At 37.4% G+C, this 21,680-nt stretch overlaps 1 protein-coding gene across 2 annotated transcripts in view; it reads right to left on the minus strand.

The window, feature by feature from the left end:
• Positions 1-21,680, minus strand: part of EFHC2 (EF-hand domain containing 2) — a 248,066-nt gene that overhangs the window by 50,153 nt on the left and 176,233 nt on the right. For both annotated transcript variants that reach the window (XM_037168130.2, XM_037168129.2), the window contains exons 12-13: positions 9,994-10,191; positions 8,193-8,285 (exon numbers count right to left, since the gene is read on the minus strand). In XM_037168130.2, coding sequence (XP_037024025.2) covers positions 8,193-8,285; positions 9,994-10,191 — 291 coding nt within the window. The remainder of the gene's footprint in view (positions 1-8,192; positions 8,286-9,993; positions 10,192-21,680) is intronic.

Here is a 21,680-nt window from a genome sequence, read left to right on the forward strand (position 1 = left end):
AAAAAACAAAATATGGAACTACCTTTTGATCCAGTGATCCCACTGCTGGGTTTATACCCTAACAATCCTGAAACACCAATTCAAAAGAACCTATGCACCCCTATGTTCATAGCAGCATCATTTACAATAGCAAAGTGTTAGACAGTCTGAATTGCCATCAGTAAATGAGTAGATAAAAAAACTGTGGTACATTTACACAATGAAATACTAAATAGCATGAAAAAAAGGAACCCCGACCTTTTTGACAGCATGCATGGAACTAGATTATTATGCTAAGTGAAATAAGCCAGGTAACCATAGGGAACTACCATATGACTGAACCTATCAGAGGAACCTAATGAAAAAGACAAACAAATGAGTCAAACAAAGCCAGAGGCATGGAAACAAGGAACAAACTGTCAGTGACTGGAGGGGAGAGGAGTTGGGGAAGGGGAGAAAGAAGGAGAAGGCTTAGTCAAGGAACATTTTTAAATGACCTATCAACATGGAAAACAGGGTGGGGATAGACTGAAGGAATCATGGGTAGGGAGGGCAGTGGAGAGTAATGGGGGAAAATTTGGGGCAACTGTAGTAGAACAACAATAAAATTTAAAGAAATAAAATAACTAAAAAAGTTCTTAAAAATACCTTGAAACATATGAAAATGAGAACACTACAACCCAAAATCTGTGAGACACAGGGAAAACAATCCCAAGAGGGAAACTCATAGCATTACAGGCCTATCTCAGGAAATAAAAAAAAAAGCTCATGCCCTGGTGAACACTTAAGGCTCCGCTCCTCATATGTAACAGGCACAGATCAAAACACGGCTCAAGAACAACTCAGAGCTCCAGAGTCAATAAATCTAAGTGACCAAGAGATAGCCAACCTATCAGATGCACAGTTCAAAACACTGGTGATCAGGATGTTCACAGAACTGGTTGATTTTAGTCACAAATTAGAGGAACAAATGAAGGCTAAACTAATTGAAATGAATGGAATTGCACAGGAAACCAATAGTGATGAAAAGGAAACTGGGACTCAAATCAAGGGAGTGGACCAGAAGGAACAAAAAAATGACCAAACAGAAAAATATGAAGAAACAAGAATTCAAAAAAATGAGGAGAGACTTAGGAACCTCCAGGACATCTGTAAACGCTCCAACATCCAAATTATAGGGGTACCAGAAGGGGGAAAGGAACAGCCATGAGTAGAGAACTTATTTGAACAAATAATAAAGGAGAACTTCCCCAATCTGGCAAAGGAAATAGACTTCCAGGAAATCCAGGAAGCTCAGAGAGTCCCAAAGAAGGTGGATCCAAGGAGGAACACACCAAGGCACATCATCATTACATTAGCCAAAATTAAAATGAAGGAGAGAATCCTAGAAGCAGCAAGAGATAAGGGGATGGTCACCTACAAAGGAGTTCCCATCAGACTGTCAGCTGATTTCTCAAAAGAGACCTTACAGGCAAGAAGGGGCTGGAAAGAGGTATTCCAAGTCATGAAATCCAAAGACCTACAACCAAGATTACTCTATCCAGCAAAACTTTCATTTAGAATGGAAAGACAGATAAAGTGCTTCTCAGATAAGATCAAATTCAAGGAGTTCATCATCACCAAGCCCTTATTATATGAAATGTTAAAGAGACTTACCTAAGAAAAAGAAGATAAAAAAGATGAACAGTGAAAGGACAGCAAACTCACAGTTATTAACAGCCACACCTAAAAGAAAAGCAAACTAAAAGGACAGCTAGATCAGGAGAGGAAACATAGAAATGAAGATCTCATGGAGGGTTAGCATCAGGGGAGTGGGAAGAGGAGAAGGGGGGAGAAGGTATAGAAAATAAGTAGTATAGACGGTAGGTAGAAAATAGATAGGGAGAGGGCAAGAATAGTATGGAAAATATAGAATCTAAAGAACTTGAGACACATGGTCATGAACTAAAGGGGGGGAATGGTGGGGGTGGGGGGTACAGGGTGAAGGGGAATGAAGGGGGGAATAGAACAACTGTAATGGCATAATCAATAAAATAAAAATTAAAAAAACAAACATTAATGTGACAACTGGATATCTACATACAAAAAGAATTAAGTTGAACTCTTAACTCATGTCATATGCAAAAATTAATTTAAAATAGAATAAGGACAAAAATGTAAGATCTAAAACTATAAAACACTTAGAAGAAAATACAGGCATAAATCTTTGTGACCTTGTATTTGAAAAAGTTTTTTTAGATATGACACCAAAAGCACAAAGAAAAAATAAATAAATTGGATGCTATTAAAAGTAAAACCTTTTTTCAAGTTTGCAAAGTCTTCAATACATACATATTTCTAAAGAAAGCGTCTTATCCAGGTATCAAGATCTCTGACAAGCAATAACTCAGCTATTACATAACAATGTAAATGATAAGTTTTAGCCATGTAAGATTTTTATCAGAAGGTTTTACATGCTCAGTAATAACATGGTTAATAACATGGTTATTAACAGTAATAACATGGTTATTAACAATAATAACATGGTTATTTTACACAGTCATGTTCTGATGGTTTTTTTTGTTTGCTTGTTTTACTGAATCATAAAGTTAGTTGAAGCAGCACTTATGAGAAAAGGCAAAGCCCACCATTGCTATATATGTCTGAATAATTGGTTGATCAAGAAGGTCATCTTCATGTCCTGGCTGATGTGGCTCAATGGATTGGGCCTGAGAACCAAAGGGTCGCTGGTTCGATTCCCAGTTGGGGCACATGCCTGGTGTGCAGGCCAGGTCCCCAGTAGGGGGCATGTGAGAGGCAGCCATGCATTGATGTTTTTGTCCCTCTGTCCCTCCCTCCCTTCCTCCCTGTATAAAAATAAATAAATAAAATCTTTTTAAAAAAAAGCTCAAATAAACAATCTAACGTTACACTTAAAAGAAACTTGAAAATGAACAACAAATAAAACCCAAAGTGAGTAGAAGGAAATAAATAATAAAGATTGGAGCAGACTTAAACAAAACAGAGTGTAAAAAATGATACAAAAAAAAATGAATGAATCCAAAAGCTGCCTCTTTGAAAAGATAAACAAGATTGGCAAACATTTCACAAGACTCATCAAAAAAAGAGAGAGAGAAAGGATCTATATAAATAAGATCAGAAATGAAAGAGGAGAAATGATTACTATACCAAAGAAATACAAAGAATTGAAAAATATTAATAATTATATGCCAATAAATTGGATAACCTGGATGAAATGGATAAATTCATAGAATCATACAATCTTCCAAAACAAAATCAGGAAGAATCAGAGAGTCTGAACAAACAGATTACAGCTAGTGAAATTGAAGCAGTAATCAAAAAAAAAAAATCCCAGCAAACAAAAGCTCTGGACCAGATGGCTTGACAGGTGAATTTTACCAAACATTCCAAGTAGTACCAGCACCTCTCCTCAACTATTTAAAAAAATTCAAGAGGAGGGAAGGCTCCCAAGCTCGTTTTATGGTTGGTATTTCCCTAATTTCAAAACCAGATAAGGACACTACAAAGAAAGAAAATTATAGGCCAATATTCCTGATGAATAGATGCTAAAATCCTCAACAAAATGTGAGGAAACAATACAACAATGTATAAAAAATATCATAAGGCATGATCAAGTAGGATTAATTCCAGGAATGCAAGGTTGGTACAATATTCACAAATGAGTTAATGTGATACACCACATAAAAAGTGAAGAATAATAACCACATAATCATATCAATAGATGAAGAAAAAGCATTTGATAAAATCCAGTACCTGTTTATGATAAAAACTCTCAGAAGAGTAGGAATAGAAGTAACATAACTAGGACTTCCGCCAAGATGGAGGTGTAGGTGGATGTGCCGTACCTTCTCACACAACCAAGTTTAGAGACAACTAAATATTAGCAACAGAAAACACAGCCAGAACACGGAAAATTGAACTTTTCGGAAGTCTGTTAACAACAAATTCTTCAGCCTGACCGGTAAGGGGCGAAACCAGCGGCTGGTGAAGCAGGGTTGCACAGGAAAACTCGGTCAGACGGACTCAGGCGTGGAATCCAGACGCGCAGAATCCAGGCGCAGGGTTGGACCTAGTGAGCGACCAAGCAAGCGACCAGGCGAGGGAGCGCGGGGGAGACAATGGGGGAGTGGTGCTGCATGTTGACTGTGGTCGCGCATTTGTGCGCGGGTGGACAGGCAAGTGAGTGGGCGGTTGGACCGGCCGGCGGGTCCCCGCAGCAAGTGGCAGTGGAGGGCGCCGCCATTTCCCCACTCTGACCCCACCTCCACATACAGCGTCATAACCCAGCGACTCTGAGGGGCCCGGCCCTGGTGAACCACCTAAGGCGCTGATCCTCACCCAGCTGTGAGAAACAGCAGAGGGGTCGCCATTTCCCTGCTCTGACCACGCCCCCACATACAGCATCACAACCCAGCGACCTGGAAGTCCAAGGCGCTGCTTCTCACACTTAAAGGGAGCGAACAGACCAAAAATGGCGCAAGAAGATCTCAAAGCCCCAGAGCCCATAGATCTAAGCGATGAAGAAATAGCAAAACTCTCAGATGCACAGTTTAAAACACTGGTCATCAGGATCCTCACAGAACTGGTTGATTATAGCCACAAATTAGACAAATATATGAAGGCGAAACTAATTGAAATGAATGGAATTGCACAGGACACCAATAGCAATGAAAAGGAAACTGGGACTCAAATCAATGGAGTGGACCAGAAGAAAGCAAATAATGGCCAAACAGAAAAGAGTCAAGAAGCAAGAATTCAAAGAAATGAGGAGAGTCTTAGGAACCTCCAGGACATCTTTAAACGCTCCAACATCCGAATTATAGGGGTACCAGAAGGGGGAAAGGCACAGCCACCAGAGGAAAACTTATTTGAACAAATAATAAAGGAGAATTTCCCCAATCTGGCAAAGGAAATAGACTTCCAGGAAATCCAGGAAGCTCAGAAGGTACCAAAGAAGTTGGACCCAAGAAGGAACACACCAAGGCACATCATAATTACATTAGCCAAAATTAAAATGAAGGAGAGAATCCTAGAAGCAGCAAGAGCTAAGGGGACAGTCATCTACAAAGGAGTCCCCATCAGACTGTCAGCAGATTTCTCAAAAAAGACCTTACAGGCAAGAAGGGGCTGGAAAGAGGTATTCCAAGTCATGAAATCCAAAGACCTACAACCAAGATTGCTCTATCCAGCAAAACTTTCATTTAGAATGGAAGGACAGATAAGGTGCTTCTCAGAGAAGATCAAATTCAAGGAGTTCATCATCACCAAGCCCTTATTATATGAAATGTTAAAGAGACTTATCTAAGAAAAAGAAGTTAAAGAAACATGAACAGTGAAAGGACAACAAACTCACAGTTATTAACAACCACATCTAAAATGAACGCAAACTAAAAGGACAGCTAGATCAGGAGTGGAAACATAGAAATGAAGATCTCAAGGAGGGTTAGCAACAGGGGAGTGGGAGGAGGAGAAGGGGGGAGAAGGTACAGAAAATAAGTAGCATAGACAGTAGATAGAAAATAGATGGGGGGGCAAGAATAGCATGGGAAATATAGAATCTAAAGGACTTGAGACACTTGGTCATAAACTAAAGGGGGGGTAAGGGTGGGGATGGGGAGGTAGGGTGGAGGGGAATGAAAGGGGGAATAGAACAACTGTAACAGCATAATCAATAAAATTTTTAAAAAAGAAGTAACATAACTAAACATAATAAAGGCCACATATGACAAACTCCACTATCAGCATCATACTCAATGGGCGAAAACTACAAGTACTCCTCTTCACATTGGGAACAAGACAGAGATGTCCACTTTCACCTCTCTTATTCAACATAGTGCTGGAAGTCCTAGCCATATCAGACAAGAAGAAGAAATAAAAGGCATCCAAATTGGAAAGGAGGAAGTAAAATTGTCTTTGTTTGCAGATAACATGGTAATGTACATAGAACACCTAAAGACTCCATCCACCTAGAAACTACTAGAACTGATAAATGAATTCAGCAAAGTAGCAGGATACAAAATTAATATCCAGAAATCGGTTGCATTTTATATACCAATAATGAACTATCAGAAAGAGAAATTAAGAAAACAATCCCATTCATGATTGCTACAAAAAGAATAAAATACCTAGGAATAAATCTAACCAATTATGTAAAAGACCTGTACTCAGAAAATTCAGAAGACACTGAGGAAAGAAATTAAGATACTAAGTGGAAGCATATACCATGTTTATGGACAAGAAAAATTAACATCATTAAAATGTCCATACTACCCAAAGCAATGAACAGATTCAATGCAATTCCTATCAAGATACCAGTGATATATTTCACAGAACTAGGACAAATATTTCAAATATTTATATGGAAAGCACAAAAGGCTCTGCATAGCAACAGCTGTCCTGAGAAAGAACAAAGACGGAAGAATCACACTACCTAATGTCAAACTATATTATAAGGCCATAGTAATCAAAACAGCATGGTATTGGTATAAAAGAGGATATATAGATCAATGCAACAGAATACAGAACCCAGAAATAAACCCACAGCTTTTAATATCTGACCCACAGTCAACTAATATTTGAGAGAAAACATGCACATACATGGGGCTAAAGATAGTTTATTCAATAAATGCTGTTGGAAAAACTGGACAGATACGTATAGAAAAATGAAACCAGACTGCCTTCTTACACCACACATTAGAATAAATTCAAAATGGATTAAAGACTGAAGTGTTAGGAGAAAACCATAAAAATCCTAGAAGAAAACATAGGCAAGAAAATCTGGGACATTGCTCATAGCAATATTTTATCTCATGTATCTCCTCTGGCAAGAGAAACAAATAAAAAAAAATAAACTAATGGGATTACATCAAACTAAAGAATTTAGTTGATGTAAACTAAATCATCACAGCAAAGGAGACCATCAACAAAATAAAAAAACGTGTGGAATGGGAGAACGTATTTGTCAATATATCTGATAAGAAGTTAATATCCAAAATTTGTACAAAACTCCACCAAAAAACAAAAAAAAGAACAATCCAATTAAAAAATGGGCAAAGGACTTAATAGACACTTCTCCAAAGAGGTCATACAGATGGCCAATAGACATTATGAAAAGTTGTTCAATGTCACTAACATAAAAGAAATGCAAATTAAAACCACAATGAAATATCATCTCAACCTGTCAGAATGGCGATCATCAATAACTCAATAAACAACATGTCCTAGAAAAGATGTGGAGAAAGGAGAACCCTTTTGTACTGTTGGTGGAAATGCACATTGGTGCAGTCACTGTGGAAAGCAGTATGGAGATACCTCAAAAAATTAAAAATGGAACTGCCTTTTGACCCAGTGATCCCACCTCTGAGAATATATCTGAAGAAACCCAGAACATTAATTGGAAAGAACAAAAGCACCCCTATGCTTTTTTTTTGTTATGCAGTGTTATTTATAATTGCCAACATATGGAAGCAGCCCAAGTGCCCATCAGCAGATAAATGGAGACAATAACCATGGGACATTTACATAATGAAATACTGCTCAGCTGTAAAAAAAAAAAAAAAAAAGAAAGAAAATTTTACCCTTTGCATCAGCGTGGATGGACCTGGAGAACATTATGCTAAGTGAAATAAGCCACTTAGAAAAAGACAAATCTATGATTTCACTCATATATGCAATCTAATGAACAAACTGAAGAAACAAGCAAAACAGAGACAGACTCATAGATAGAGAGCAAGATGACAGCTATGAGGAGGTGGTTAAGGGGTAGAGAGATGAAGGAAAAAGGAATCATGGACATAGACAACAGGGTGATGACTGTAGGGGGTGGGTTAAGAAGGATAAATTGTAATGGGAAAAAGTACAATGAGAAAGCAGAAAAACATGCCCTGAATTTTATATCTCATACCCTCATAACCAATGAAGCTGTACATTTTCATTCTGTTGCACAAACCTGTGTGTATATAAGTATGTCTTATGGCAAAAAAGATTAAATAATAATTCATAGTAGGCTCTCTAACATTCAAAATCATAAGTAACTTTTCCTTTTGCAACAGTTAAATGGAGGTATATCATCAATAATATAATCAAAACAGAGAATACCTCAAAAGTAATTAAAGGTTAATATTAAACCAACAATAGTCCCCTAAACAAAAACATGCAGGACAATTCCTATGAAGGATGCAGATCTCACTTACTTGCACAATAAAGCTTCTAGAAGATCATCACTCAAAGGTAAGCTAGAGGACTTGCACAGCCTTTTGATGTCTTTCCTGGGTAATACTTTTTTTCTGGATTAAAACAAAATAAATTACTTTATATATACTTTGGGTCTCTCGAATAACAGTTGTACACTATAGGAAAGAAAAATACATTGTTTTAAAATATGCACATGGGAATAACTATGAAAACTAGTATTGGAATTAATAGTAAGGAAAAGCAGTCTCATTGCATTTCATCAACTTTCTCTACATCAGAAGTCACAAGAGTTTGTCCTTTCAAAGGTCTTTACATCAAGATTAGGATTCTTGGTTGGTGATAGTAGAGCCTATTAAGGCTGCAGCCATGAGTGTTGCTCTAAGTAACTGATCTGCATTCTTCACCACTAGTCAAAAAATGGTTCTGATGTTTGAAAACATCTCTTAATTTGACAGGCTTCTAGAGCCTCCAACACAAATATTATATGACTTGAGGGTGTTTTTTCTAGTCTTTTCCTTGGCTCCAAACCTTACTACCTGGAAGCCCCAGCTGGGCCTTAACATTCATGTCAAATTTTTCAGATTTTTCTCCACAGCAGCCCAACAGTTATTTTCCCCAGCCTGGTGGGGCAAATGCTTACCCATTGTTCTCACTCAGCCACGGTTCTTCCAGGCAATGAGCAAAATTAGAACCAATAGGAAAGAAAGTAGGCTTCTTTCTTTACAATGAGATTATACAATTTTTAGAGAAAATTTATTTATGTCTAGAATCAAAACTTGTCAGATCTGGAAAAATCCCAGAAATATCTGATCAAGAAGCCCAATTATTCCCAAGAAGTGTTCCTTTGGTGAAGGAGAGCCACACTTTTCACCCTGGGGAAGATACCACCAAGGTAAAAGGTAAGGCCAGGGTTATGCAAAGGTCCGTCCCCACATCCTCTGGGAGGCTCAAGGAAGCATAAATATTCAAGTAAAAATACCATTTTTATAAAAACTCAAAGAGGATATAGTATGGATTAGGAAAAAATCATGTTCATTCTGAAGATAAACTATAGGACCTTCGAAGATACAGGGTATGCAGCAGACTTCAGGTTTGGGGATTGAAGGAAGGGGTCAGGAGGAAGTCAGAAGGCACTGGTGTGTAGTAACAAAATTAGAAGCTAGAATTAGAACTAAGAACTTTGAACTCCACATGAGTACATTCCCCCACTACATCAGGTCTGTGGTGAGATGAATGCCAAAATATATTAAGATGGGGCTCAGGTTGTTTATAACAATAACTTAATAAAGCTCAATACAAATATGATAAGTGTGATAAATGTACTATAAACAGATTATACTGCATGAACATTATATTTTCAAGAAAAAATTTCAAAGAAATTCTAAAGAAAGTTTACTTGCAAGTTCCCTGATTTGTATATTACAGAAGTCCTGTTTATAAATCCCAATTATCACTAAAATTATGTAAGAAGAAGAAATCTCAGAATTAAACCTCCTAACAGCTTGATTTTCTATCTTTCAGTTTAAAGCTTCAAAAACCAAGTAAAAGAAAATGCAAAGGAGCATCCAATTCTTTAGAAGATACAGTGCCTCCTCTATTCCATCAACAAATAAAGCTTACCATCACTATGACATATTTTTACCTGGTTACTCTCCAAAAATGATTTAAGGTGGTTTTGCTAAATAGTAGAGTATAATGAGATGTCAATTTTCTTCTTGCCCTTTTTGATAAAATAAAAATTTCCTCATTACTCAGGATCACAGAAACTTAAATTATTTACCAGAATCAATAAAAACTTACTGTTCTCGATCTTCATATACACAACAAGAAATAAGTCTATCAAAATTCTCAAACAGGGTTCTCTTGAAGTGTTCATGTGCCACTCCAATTAAGATATTCACATCTGTACATGGTTCCTCAGGTACCCCATAGTGACGTACAATAGTTATAAGTTCTTGGTCTGTGAGTTTTCCAAGAGTTATATTCATCAGTATTTCTCTGTAAAGAAAATGCAAAAACACTCATGAAATTATATGAGAATATTTTCCTTCTCTTGCTATAAAAAAAATCTTCGAATACCATTTTACAGAACTTTTACCAACTGCAAAGAGGACAAGTGATTGTTTTTCTTTAATTTAATTTTTCTACTTATGAGCAGCAGGAAGGCCCCAGTGCTACAACAGAAAACCGTAAGTACTATAATCTAATAAAATGACATTTTACCCAGAGTCAAACTTCTACCAGATAATAGCCTGCATCTGGGAAGTAAAATTTTAAAGTCCTTGACTGGTAAAAGAAACAAACACAACAAAAAAACCTATCACTAAATACATGATTTCATTCAATGCCTATTATTTTTACTTTACACAATATAGTAACAGACTTGGGTTATTTCTCCCAGGATATAAAATTCATAAATCAATAAGTAAGAAAGGCATTTTGGAGATGGGGAAAGCAATTATGCTCATATCTGTAGTAAAAATAAAAACTGATGCACCCTGTCAGTGGGAAAAAAAAGTGAAAGGAAAAAAAGTGAAGAGCTATGTAAGAGTATAGTGTCTAACTCTTTTAGAGGACAAATGGCTTTGAGATTATTTGTCAGAGCTAAAAAAAATGACAACAATATGTTAATAATGCAGAATCAAAGTTTAACAAATTGGCTGAATTGTTTCTTCCAAATGAAAGCTGTAAACCATGCAACATGCATTAGAAAGAAGTACATCAAAACAGTTAAAATGCAAACTGTTATAGTGGTTAAATGAATAAACTTCCACCATCTAGAAAATTTACTTACTAGAAATAATTTCATTTCCAAGAATACCAAGTAAATGAAGGAATACAAGACTTTATGTACTCTTTTCCTGTACACTTGTCTTTCAGAATAATGGCTTTTAGTGCTTTTATGTATTTTTTGTCATTTTAACTATCACTTAAGAATTCTAAATTCTCCTAGTTAAGAACTTCCTCAGAGAGCCCTGCCAGTGTGGCTCAGTTGGTTGGCACATTGTCCCATAACCAAAAGGTTGCTGGTCAGGGCACATACCTAGGTTGCGAGTGTGATCCCTGATCCTGGTCTGGGCACATATGATCCCCAGGCCAGACATATATGGGAGGCAACCAACTGATGCTTCTCTGTTGCACTGATGTTTCTCCCCCCTCTTCCCCTCTCCCTCCCTCTCTCTCTTATAGCAACAACAAAAATGCCCTTGGGTAAGCATTTTAAAAAATAAAAAGAATTTCCTCAGAGTGTAGGAAGGCCCAGAGGTACAATATTCACCTATCTGAAAGTACTGCATTTCACCTACATTTACTTCTCAAGGTTTCTGAGGTTTCCCTTTTGTTTTGCTTTGATTTTTTTTCAATGGGAAATGAAGGCCAAATACAACCAAGAAGACCCCACAACTGTAGCAAGTCAGTTTGGGTCAACCAAACAGCAATCTTGACTGGGGGCTCACTGCATGGAAAATCCTGTCAAGTCACTTTGGCATCTGAAATTTTCAGTCTATAATCTATTTGGGCTCCCCAAGCATACAGATCAACTCTCGAAACCACAAACTGGACGGGCCACTGGAACAACTGAGTAATAGAAAGAAATCTTGCCATTCATTGAGTACTAGCTATGTGCCAGGAGGTCCTTCTGGCATGAATCATTTCAACCTGTCTAAAAGGTAGGTACTACTGTTATCCCCATTATACAGATGAGAACACTGAGGCACAGAAATGTTAAGTAATATGCCCAATGTCACAAAAGCCAAAATGTGTACCCTTGCATTCTGGCTCCAAAGCCCATGCTCCTGCATACTATCCTGTCCCTCTTCTCTTGGGATACAGAAGACAGAGTGACCCAATGGAGTAAGGCTCAGTCAGGAAAGGCTTCCTAAATGCAGTGGGTTTTGAGCTAATTTTTTACAGACTTATATTGCCTTTACCATGCATGATCTCTGCTTTGAGGGCTATCACTGACCATTATCATTGACAAAAGAAAATAATTTCAGAAACCCTAAGTCATCAACCACCTCTGACTGAGGGGTAAGTGACCAGGAAGGAACCACTCCTAGGAAAGCCCCCAGATCACTTATTTTTTAAAATATATTTTGATTGTGCTATTACAGTTATCCCAACTTTTCCCCCTTTGACCGCCTCCACCCAGCAACCCCACTCCCTCAGGCAACCCCCCCCCCTTTGTTCATGTCCCCCCCCCTTTGTTCATGTCCATGGGTCATGCATGCAAGTTTTTTGGCTACTGCATTTCCTATACTGTTCTTAACCTCCTATTTTGTCCCTATCAATTTGTACTTCTTAATCCCTGCATCTTTTCCCCTTTTATCCCCCTTCCCCCTCCCAAATAGTAACCACCCAAATTATCTCCATACCTATCACTGTTTGTTCCTCTTGTTTGCTTAGTTTTTTAGATTCAATTGTTGATAGATATGTATGTATTGCCATTTTATTGTTTACAATTTTCATCTTCTTTTCTTAAAAAAGCCCCTTTAACATTTCATATAAAAATGGTTGGGTGATGATGAATGTCTTTAGTTTTTTCTTCTATGGGAAGCTCTTCACCCTTCAATTCTAAATGACAGCTTTGCTGGGTAGAGCAATCTTGGTGGTAGGTTCCTGCTTTTTGTGAATTTCAATATTTCTTGCCCATCCACTCTATCCTGTAAAGTTTCCTTTGAGAAATCAGCTGACAGTCTTATGGGAACTCCTTTGTAGGTAACTATCTGCTTTTCTCTTTCTGCTTTTTAAGATGTTCTCTTTATATTTAACCTTTGGCATTTTAGTTATGAAGTGTCTTGGTATGGTCCTCTTTGGGTCCTTCTTATTTGGAACCATGTGCTTCCTGGTCCTGTATATCTATTTCCTTCACCAAATTAGGGAAGTTTTCTTTCATTATTTTTTCAAGAGTTTATAACTTCCTGCTCTTCCTCCTCTGCTTCTGGCACCCCTATAACTTGAATGTTGGTACATTTGAAGATGTCCCAGAAGCTCCTTAATCTAACTTCATTTTTTCAAATTACTTTTTCTTCTTGCTGTTCTGATTGAATGCTTTTTTTCCTTCCTTATGTTCCAAATTGTTGATGTGATTCTTGGCTTCATCCCCTCCACTGTTGGTTCCCTGTAGATTTTTCTTTATTTCACTTAATGTAACCTTCATTTCTGCCCTGGTATTTTTATGCTGTTGAAGTACCTAATGTGTTCCTTGAGCATCCTAACAGACAGTGTTTTGAACTCTGCATCTGATAGGTTGCTTATCTCCATTTCACTTAGTTCCTTTTCTGGAGTTTGGTTCTGTTCTTTCATTTGAGTCACATTTTTTATGTCCTTTTTTTGGCAGCTTCCTTGTGTTTATTTCTATATATTAGGTATATCTACTTTTATTCCCTTAGTAACATGGCCTGTTGTAGAAAAGTAGACCATTGAGTTGTATGGGAGAGCCTTAGGTAATCACCAGGGGAGGGCAACCCATGTTACTACTCTGTGGCTCTGTGGGGGGAGCTTTCAGAGAGGAGAGAATGCTGCTGCCTGACCTCTGGAGTTTTACGAAGGAGGAAGTTGTCTCCTGGAACTCACCTTGATGCTAAACACTTCACTTTCTCCCCATATGCTATTGGTACCCTTCCAGCTGTTTCCCTGGTGCTGAATCCTAGAGGGGTGAGTCTGTGTAAGTCCTAAGTCCATTGCAGGCCCTTTAAGAGGAGTCTCCTGAGAATCCTGCAGTTTCATCTGCCACCCGAACCTCCACTGGTTTTTATAGCCAGAAGTTATAGGGACTTACCTTCCTGGTGCTGGAACCCTGAGCTGGGTGGTCTTGTCTGGGGCTGGGATCCCTCATTCCCAAGGTATCCCTCCTAATTATTATCTACACACATGGATGTGGGACCTCCCATTCTGTGTCTCCATGCCTCTCCACTTCTCCATGCATCTCTACCCCTCCTACTCATCTGGATGAACATGACTTCTTTAAATCCTTGGTTCTCCGACTTCCTTACAGCTTGATTTTCTGACAATTCTTGGTGATATTTGTTTTGTAATCTAGTTGTAATTTTTCTTGTAATTGGGCAAGGAGGTGAGGTGTGTTTACTTATGTCTCCATCTTGACTGGAAGTCCCCCAAGGCTCATTTAGAACATTGGTCATGGAATAATCAGTCATGACGTGCATAAAATGGAACACTATGCAACCATGAAAAGTGTGGTATTTACTGGTGTGAAGATGTCAATGTCATGTTGATAAATGTAGTGTGATCCCAGTGAAACTGATAATAGCACAGTATATATACATATTTTTTCTTATATACCATACTATCCTTATATATGTGTGTGTGTATATATATATGTGTGTGTATGTATATATATACTGTACTATATATCTATATCTATATATATTCAAAGAAAAAAAGACTCGAAGGATACATGCCAAAACATCTACAGCATTATCCCTAATTGCTGATAGATACGCAGATACATAGATATCGATAGATTAATACAGTCTGCTTTTTCTGAATTTTTATAATAATCAAATATTACTTTCATCAATAGAGAAAAAAAACACTTGAAAGGTTTTTCCTTTTGAGGACAGAAAATGGTATGAAGAAGTGGCACACAACCAAGGACCAGGGAAAAGAACATGTGTGGCAGTAACTAAAAACTTTCCATGCACTTTTAACTAAATTTATTCTAGAACTACCAAGTAATAAAAGGTTATTTTTCTTTTCATTGGATAAACTGAAATTATTCTGGCCTTACTGCAGTTAAAATTTATATCTGCCAGGTTTCTGTATGCTTGGGTTTTAAGGATTTCAGTATTGCATGGCTTTCCATGACTTTATGTGAGAGTTACAAACAAGCTGCCCCAGACTTAAAACCACCCTTAGTTGTGCAGGACAACAGAGGCCTCAGAGTCACTGCCTCATGTGACAGCTGCACTCAAGCAAGGAAGGTCCCTGTACCAGCAATTCCAATCAGGAATTATAAGCTTCATTTTGCAAACTTCAGGAGGCTGCCACCACTTTCCCCCAAGTTTGCCACATGACCCTTCTTTAGGACTCACCTCACCCTGTTAATCTTTAATGAGCTTCACCATGAAATAGGAATCTTTACAAAAGGAGCATATTTCATTTTCTTATTGTGGATAAAATATGTATAACATAAAATTTACCATTAGTGACATTTAGTAAGTTCATAATGTTGCATGATCACCACCTCTATCTAGTTCCAAAACATTTCACCACCCTAGAGAAGCAGTCATTCCATTTTCCTCCTCCCTGCTAGCCCTCTGCCCACCTGACAACCACTAATCTGCTTTCTATCTCTGTAGACTTGCCAATTCTGGGTATTTCATATAAATGGAATCATACAATATGGTCTTTTCTGTCTGGCTTCTCTTGCTTAGCATAATGTTTTGATGTTCATCCATGTTACAGCATGTATCAGCACTTTATTCTTTTTTATGGCCAAATAATATTCTCTTGTATGAACATACGACATTTTGCCTATCCATTCATGCCTTGATGGACCTATGTGTTGTTTCCACATTTTTGGCTACTGTGAATAGTGCTGCTCTGAACATTCATGTACAAGTTTTTATTTGAATACCTGTTTTTCAATTCTTTGGGTATATATACCCAGGAGTGTAATTACTGGGACACATAGTAATTCTATATTTAACCTATTGAAGACCCACCAACTTGTTTTCTGCATACTCCATTTTTACTTAGCAGTAGCCACAAAGAACAAAGCCAACTTCTAGCAAATAGCTCTTCCTCATCTAAACCTTCAGAGTGAACCTGAAATAATGTCTGAAAGTAAACTCTCATCTTGATAATTCGTGCCCTATCATTCAAGAGAATTAAAAATGTATTTTTTAAAACAGCTGTGCCTGGCTGGTGTAGCTCAGTGGATTGAGCACGGGCCTGCGAACCAGACAATTGCGGTTCGATTCCCAGTCAGGGCACATTCCTGGGTTGCAGACCAGTTCCCTGCAGGCCAATTCCCAGCAGGGGACGCATGAAAGGCAACCATACATTGATGTTTCTCTACCTCTCTCCTTCCCTTCCCCTCTAAAGATAAATAAATAAAATCTTTAAAAAAATAAAAAATAATAAAACAGCTGTGATTATACTGATATGGTGTTCTATGATTACTATTGTTAATCTTAAAGATTTAAAAGGCAAGTCCCCTTTCCCTTTACCCAATATTGCACTACATTCCTGACACTAATATTTTATACAAATCATCACAATATTTTTCAGTTAATCGTATAAGGAACACTGCCATGATTATCTCTGTTTTTGTAATTAAAGTCATAAGACTTCAAAAAACAATGTCAAACTGCTCTAGGATATTAAGGTAATTGTGCAGAATTTTGAAACATGAAATGCACTACAGTTTTATAAGATATAATTTCATTTAGTCACCCAGTCAAGTAATGGTGAAATGAACCCTCACTTTAAAGTCTGAAATCTCAGGGTATTTTCTTTTTTTTTTATTCCTCTCATAAACTTTATTTTTTTTATTGTTATTCAAGTATAGTTATCTCCATTTTCATCCCACCATGACCCCATGCCCCACCAATCCCTGCCTCCCACCCTCGAATCCACCCTCTTTTGGCTTTGCCCATGTGTCCTTTATACATGTTCTTTATATGTGTGTGTGTGTATATATATATATATATATATATGTATATTTTTAATTGTTGTTCAAGTACAGTTTTCTGCCTTTTACTCCCATCCCAGCTCACTCCTCCAGTCCCCCTCACCTCCCTCCCATTTCCACCCGCCTCTTGTTTTGGTCCACGTGTGCTTTAACAAGAACCTAATCAACAAAACAAACAAAAAAGCAAAATATAACCAAAGACACTGAAATAGAGAACAAGCTGACAGGGACCAGAGGGGAGAAGGGAGGGGATTTCAGGAAAAAGGGGAAGGGTTTGCAGGAATAAGTATAAAGGACTCAGGATATTTTCTTAAATACTGAATTCCTCAAGTCTAACCAATGTCTTTCAAACAAACTAATAAAATGGTTCCAATATAAGCAAGATCTCAAGAGTGTAAGAGTGTAAGGCTCTAAGGCTTAGAAGAAAATCTGGTTCAGTCTAAATTAAACCAAGTCACAATTTTGATAACAATTAGGTAGTACCCTTTATCATTTCCTTCAATTTGACATTCATCAAATAAAATGTGTTTTGTGTCCTCTAATCAGAAGCCTGGGGACACATGCTCACATCCTAAACTCCCTCAGGCTTTCTCTTACACTTGTTGTCCTAAGCTGCCCATACACAGCAGAAAACCCTACCTTCCCGTCGCTTACATCCCAGCCTGGCATACTGTTGGCCTAGTGTGCTGCAACACAGCAGACAGTGGTAGAGGCAGCTGGAAGAATATGTGTATGAGGAAGAAATGGAAACATACATCAAAGTGGAACCAATACAAATGTCTGACCAAACAGTTTTTGCTACCAGCCTATTTGTAGTTCAAAACCATCTATAAAGTTCTTGAATCTCATTGGGAAAAAAATCTTACTGGAGAAAAACTCATATGGCCACTTAGGCTGGATACTCTCATCTCCAGAGAGTACATATATAGACTTATGGTATAAATGGTATCCTCTGGAGTTGTGTGACATGGTGGCCTCACCAAAGAAGCCAAGAAGTTCCAAAGAAAATGGAAAAAAGAGATCAATGCAGACTATAAGAAAATCACCTACTCCAGCCTGTGTTACAAACCTGTTTGCAATTGAGTGGTGGTATAGTTTAGTGGGGCAAGTGTGAACTTTCAAATTACCCAGTTCCGGATTAAAATCTCAGCTGCACTAATTTGCTAATAAATGGGAACTCTGGTAAATTACTTAACTCCTATGAGCCACTGTTCCTCATCTGTGATATTGGACAAGACCATCTGCTTCACAGAAATCTATTTTACCATATGAGCCAGGATGATCCTGTTAAAATGTGAGTCAGATCATATCATGTCCCCATTCAAAACCCTCGGAGGGCTTGCCATCTTTCTCAAAGTCTCATGAAGTCACATGATGGCATGCCAGACCTGACATGATATATCTTCTCTTCCACTGTATCTTGGACCTTGTCCTCTCTCTTTCCCTCTGCATCCACCATACTGCACTCCTTGCTCTTCTTCCTCAAACAAACCACGCATGCTCCAACTTCAGGGGCTTTGCACTTGCTGTTCCCACTATCTAGAATGATAGAGGGATCATCTTTCCCAAGATGAGTTACATGGTCTGGTTCTTCACCTCCTGTAGGGCATCTTTTCATTTATTCAAGTGTCACCTTCTTCTTGAGGCCTTCTCTAACCATCATTTTAAAAAGTGTGACCCCTTTTCCCCTTAAAGTCTGTCATTCCCCAATCCTATTCCCTGTTTTCTTTTTTCCCCTGCTTTCTTCAACCTAGTAGTATATCATTTACTTTCTCATTTTGTACATCACCTATATCCCCCCAAAAATTAGACCTTAGTTCCACAGATGACAAGGTTATTGATCTATTTTATTCACTGCTGAATCTCCAGCATCTTAAATAGCCCTTGGCACATAGTAAGCACTCCATAATAAATTGTTTTCTGGGTATATAAAAAATGAGGACTAAGTTAACAGGGTTTGAAAAGCATTTAGCATAGCTAGACTATGAACAATAAATAAATGATAGTTTTTATTACTCTCATCATTCCACAGTGGAGATAGTTTAAAGTTGTATTAACTAGAAGCTACTTTTCTTAAGCAAGTTTATTTTGAAAAAATATGAAATATTTTTGATGACTAAAATCAGAATTTATCTGCAGAGGGAAAAAGGAAAATGGTGTATTTGTTTTAAAATAGTCATGTTCAGGATTAAGTCTGAAGCAAAAAAGTCATAAACTCCAGATATGCCTGCCTTCCTTTATATAATGAATAATATTTGAGAAGCTACACAAATATTTCATTCTTAGAAATCAAATGAGATGTCTCCCTTTACTTTCCATTACATATAAAGATACTGTATCTTGGCCATTGTGACTGGTGTGAAGTGTTATCTCATTGTGGTTTTAATGCAATGAGATACCACTTTACACCAGTCAGAATGGCCATCATTAACAAATCAACAAACAACAAGTGTTGGTGAGGATGTAGAGAAAAGGGAACCCTAGTGCACTGTTGGTGGGAATGCAGATTGGTGCAGCCACTGTGGAAAAGAGAATGAAATTTCCTCAGAAAACTAAATACGGAACTGCCTTTTGACCCAGCAATTCCACTGAGAACCACTGAGATTATACCCTAAGAACCTTAAAACACCAATTCAAAAGAATCTATGCACCTCAATATGCATAGCAGCACAATTTACAATAGCCAAGTGTTGATCAGTACATGAGTGGAGCACAAAACTCTGCTCATCAGTAAATGAGTAGAGCAAAAACTATGGTACATTTACACAGAAGAAAGAAAGGAGTTCCTATCCTTTGCAACAGCATGGATGGATCTGGAGAACATTATGCCAAGTGAAAAAAGTCAGGCAGTGAAAGACAAACACCATATGATCTCACCTATAAGTGTAACCTAATAAATACGATAAACAAGCAAGCAAAATATAACCAGAGACATTGAAATTAGGAAAAAACTGACAGTAACCAGAGGGATGGGGGAGGGGTATAACAGGGGTAAAATTGGGAAGGGTAGTCAAGGAACATGTATAAAGGACACATGGACAAAGCCAAAAAGAGGGGTACGATTGAGGGTGGTAGGTAGGAATGGGTGGGGCGGGGGACAGTAGTAGGGGGAAAATAGAGGCAACTGTACTTGAACAACAGTAAACAAATCAAAGACTTAAACCTAAAAAAAAAGGATACTGTATCTTCATTTTGATCATTTTTAATTGGCAATGGCACCTAAGACCTTAGCTTTAAATTCCTCTAATTTTTGTCAGGCTCTTAATGACAAGAAAGTACACTGAAACCTGAATTAAGTTCTTTAGGAACTGAAGAATCTTTTGGCAGTATGAATAATTACAGCCAAATTCATCTACTTTGTAATTTTATTTTTTGATACATTTTTCTCACAGAAGTACATCTGCACTGAAAATCACTGACTCTGTTTTCTTATTCCAAATAAATGTAAGCAGCTTCTAGATTTCTTTGCCACTGCCCTAATCTTCATTTCACATCAAATGTTATGGCTTTTCCTGTTTTGACATGTAGTGGAATGTACATGGTAATTTTTATTTATTTAGTTTGAAATCCGGTATGTCCTGGAGTACTGACTTTGGGGATATTTAAGTGTAGCCAAACAAAATGAGATTTTTCTCATGCAGTTAAGAGCAATTGCTGCATGTTATTATCAGTTTCCTTCATAGAGAAACCCTTTAAAACACTCATTTACAATTCTTCTATAATTGGGTACAATAAGCACTTAAACAAGCTAAGACAACAATGTTTTTGTTTTTAATCATGTCAAGATTTTTGCTAACAGCAAATGATGGTGCTTAACTTGCAATGTGGGCAGAAAGGAATTAATATTCATTATATTTACAAACAAAGTTATTCATTTTCTACCACTTTCCTTTTCATTAACACCCATCCTGTGTTCAAAAATTATTTGTCTCCAAGAAAACTTTAGTTGTTTGGCTTTCTGTTTTTAACTCTTTCTCACTGGTTGCCAAATGTTTTAGAGGCCATGCTGAGCCCTGCTACAGTGGAGGCTGGGGCTGTGCCTTAAATGGAGGGGACCCCATATAAGCTCATAGGTATTTACTGATCATAAAATAGCCCCAACACAAGACCAGGCCTGTGTCCTCTGGGTGCTCTCAATGAACTTAGCAAACTCGACACTTACTTATATCAAAACATATCAAAAAATATGCTCAGATTCTTCTTTCTAAACACTTTAAAATATAAAACTTATTGGCTTTACTCCATTATTGAAGAAATACATTTCTAATTATACAGAATTAATATCTAAAAGAAAAAAAAGAAAAATCATACACACTTCCACCATGCAAATACAACCAGGTAAACATTCTGATATACTTCTTTGCAATCTCTTTTCTATGTGTATTTAATTGCTTTTTTCCTTAATAGTTGTAAACATATTTTATAGTCTGTTTTTTCCGTAACTAAATATATTTCATGTTATCACATATTCCTTTGAAACCAAAATGCTAAACCATACTTCTGTTATTGGATATTTCATGGACGTCCATCAAATTTTTATATAAATGTTATAATAAATATCTTTATGCATAATCATTTGTCTGTATTTAAAATTATGTCCTTCAGTCTCCAAAGAGGACATAGACATGGCTAATAGACATATTAAAAGATGCTCAATACCACTAATCACCAAGGAAATGCAAATTAAAATCACAATGAAATATCACCCTACACCTGTCAGAATGGCTATGATCAATAAATCAACAAACAACAAACGTTGGAGAGGTTGTAGAGAAAAGGGAACTCTCATTGCAGTGTTGGTACAATGCAAATTGGTGCAGCCACTGTGGAA

This window comes from Artibeus jamaicensis, unplaced genomic scaffold (genome assembly GCF_021234435.1).
Source record: "Artibeus jamaicensis isolate MK-2021 breed Jamaican fruit bat unplaced genomic scaffold, CSHL_Jam_final contig_60, whole genome shotgun sequence".
In the NCBI taxonomy this organism is placed as follows: Eukaryota; Metazoa; Chordata; class Mammalia; order Chiroptera; family Phyllostomidae; genus Artibeus; species Artibeus jamaicensis.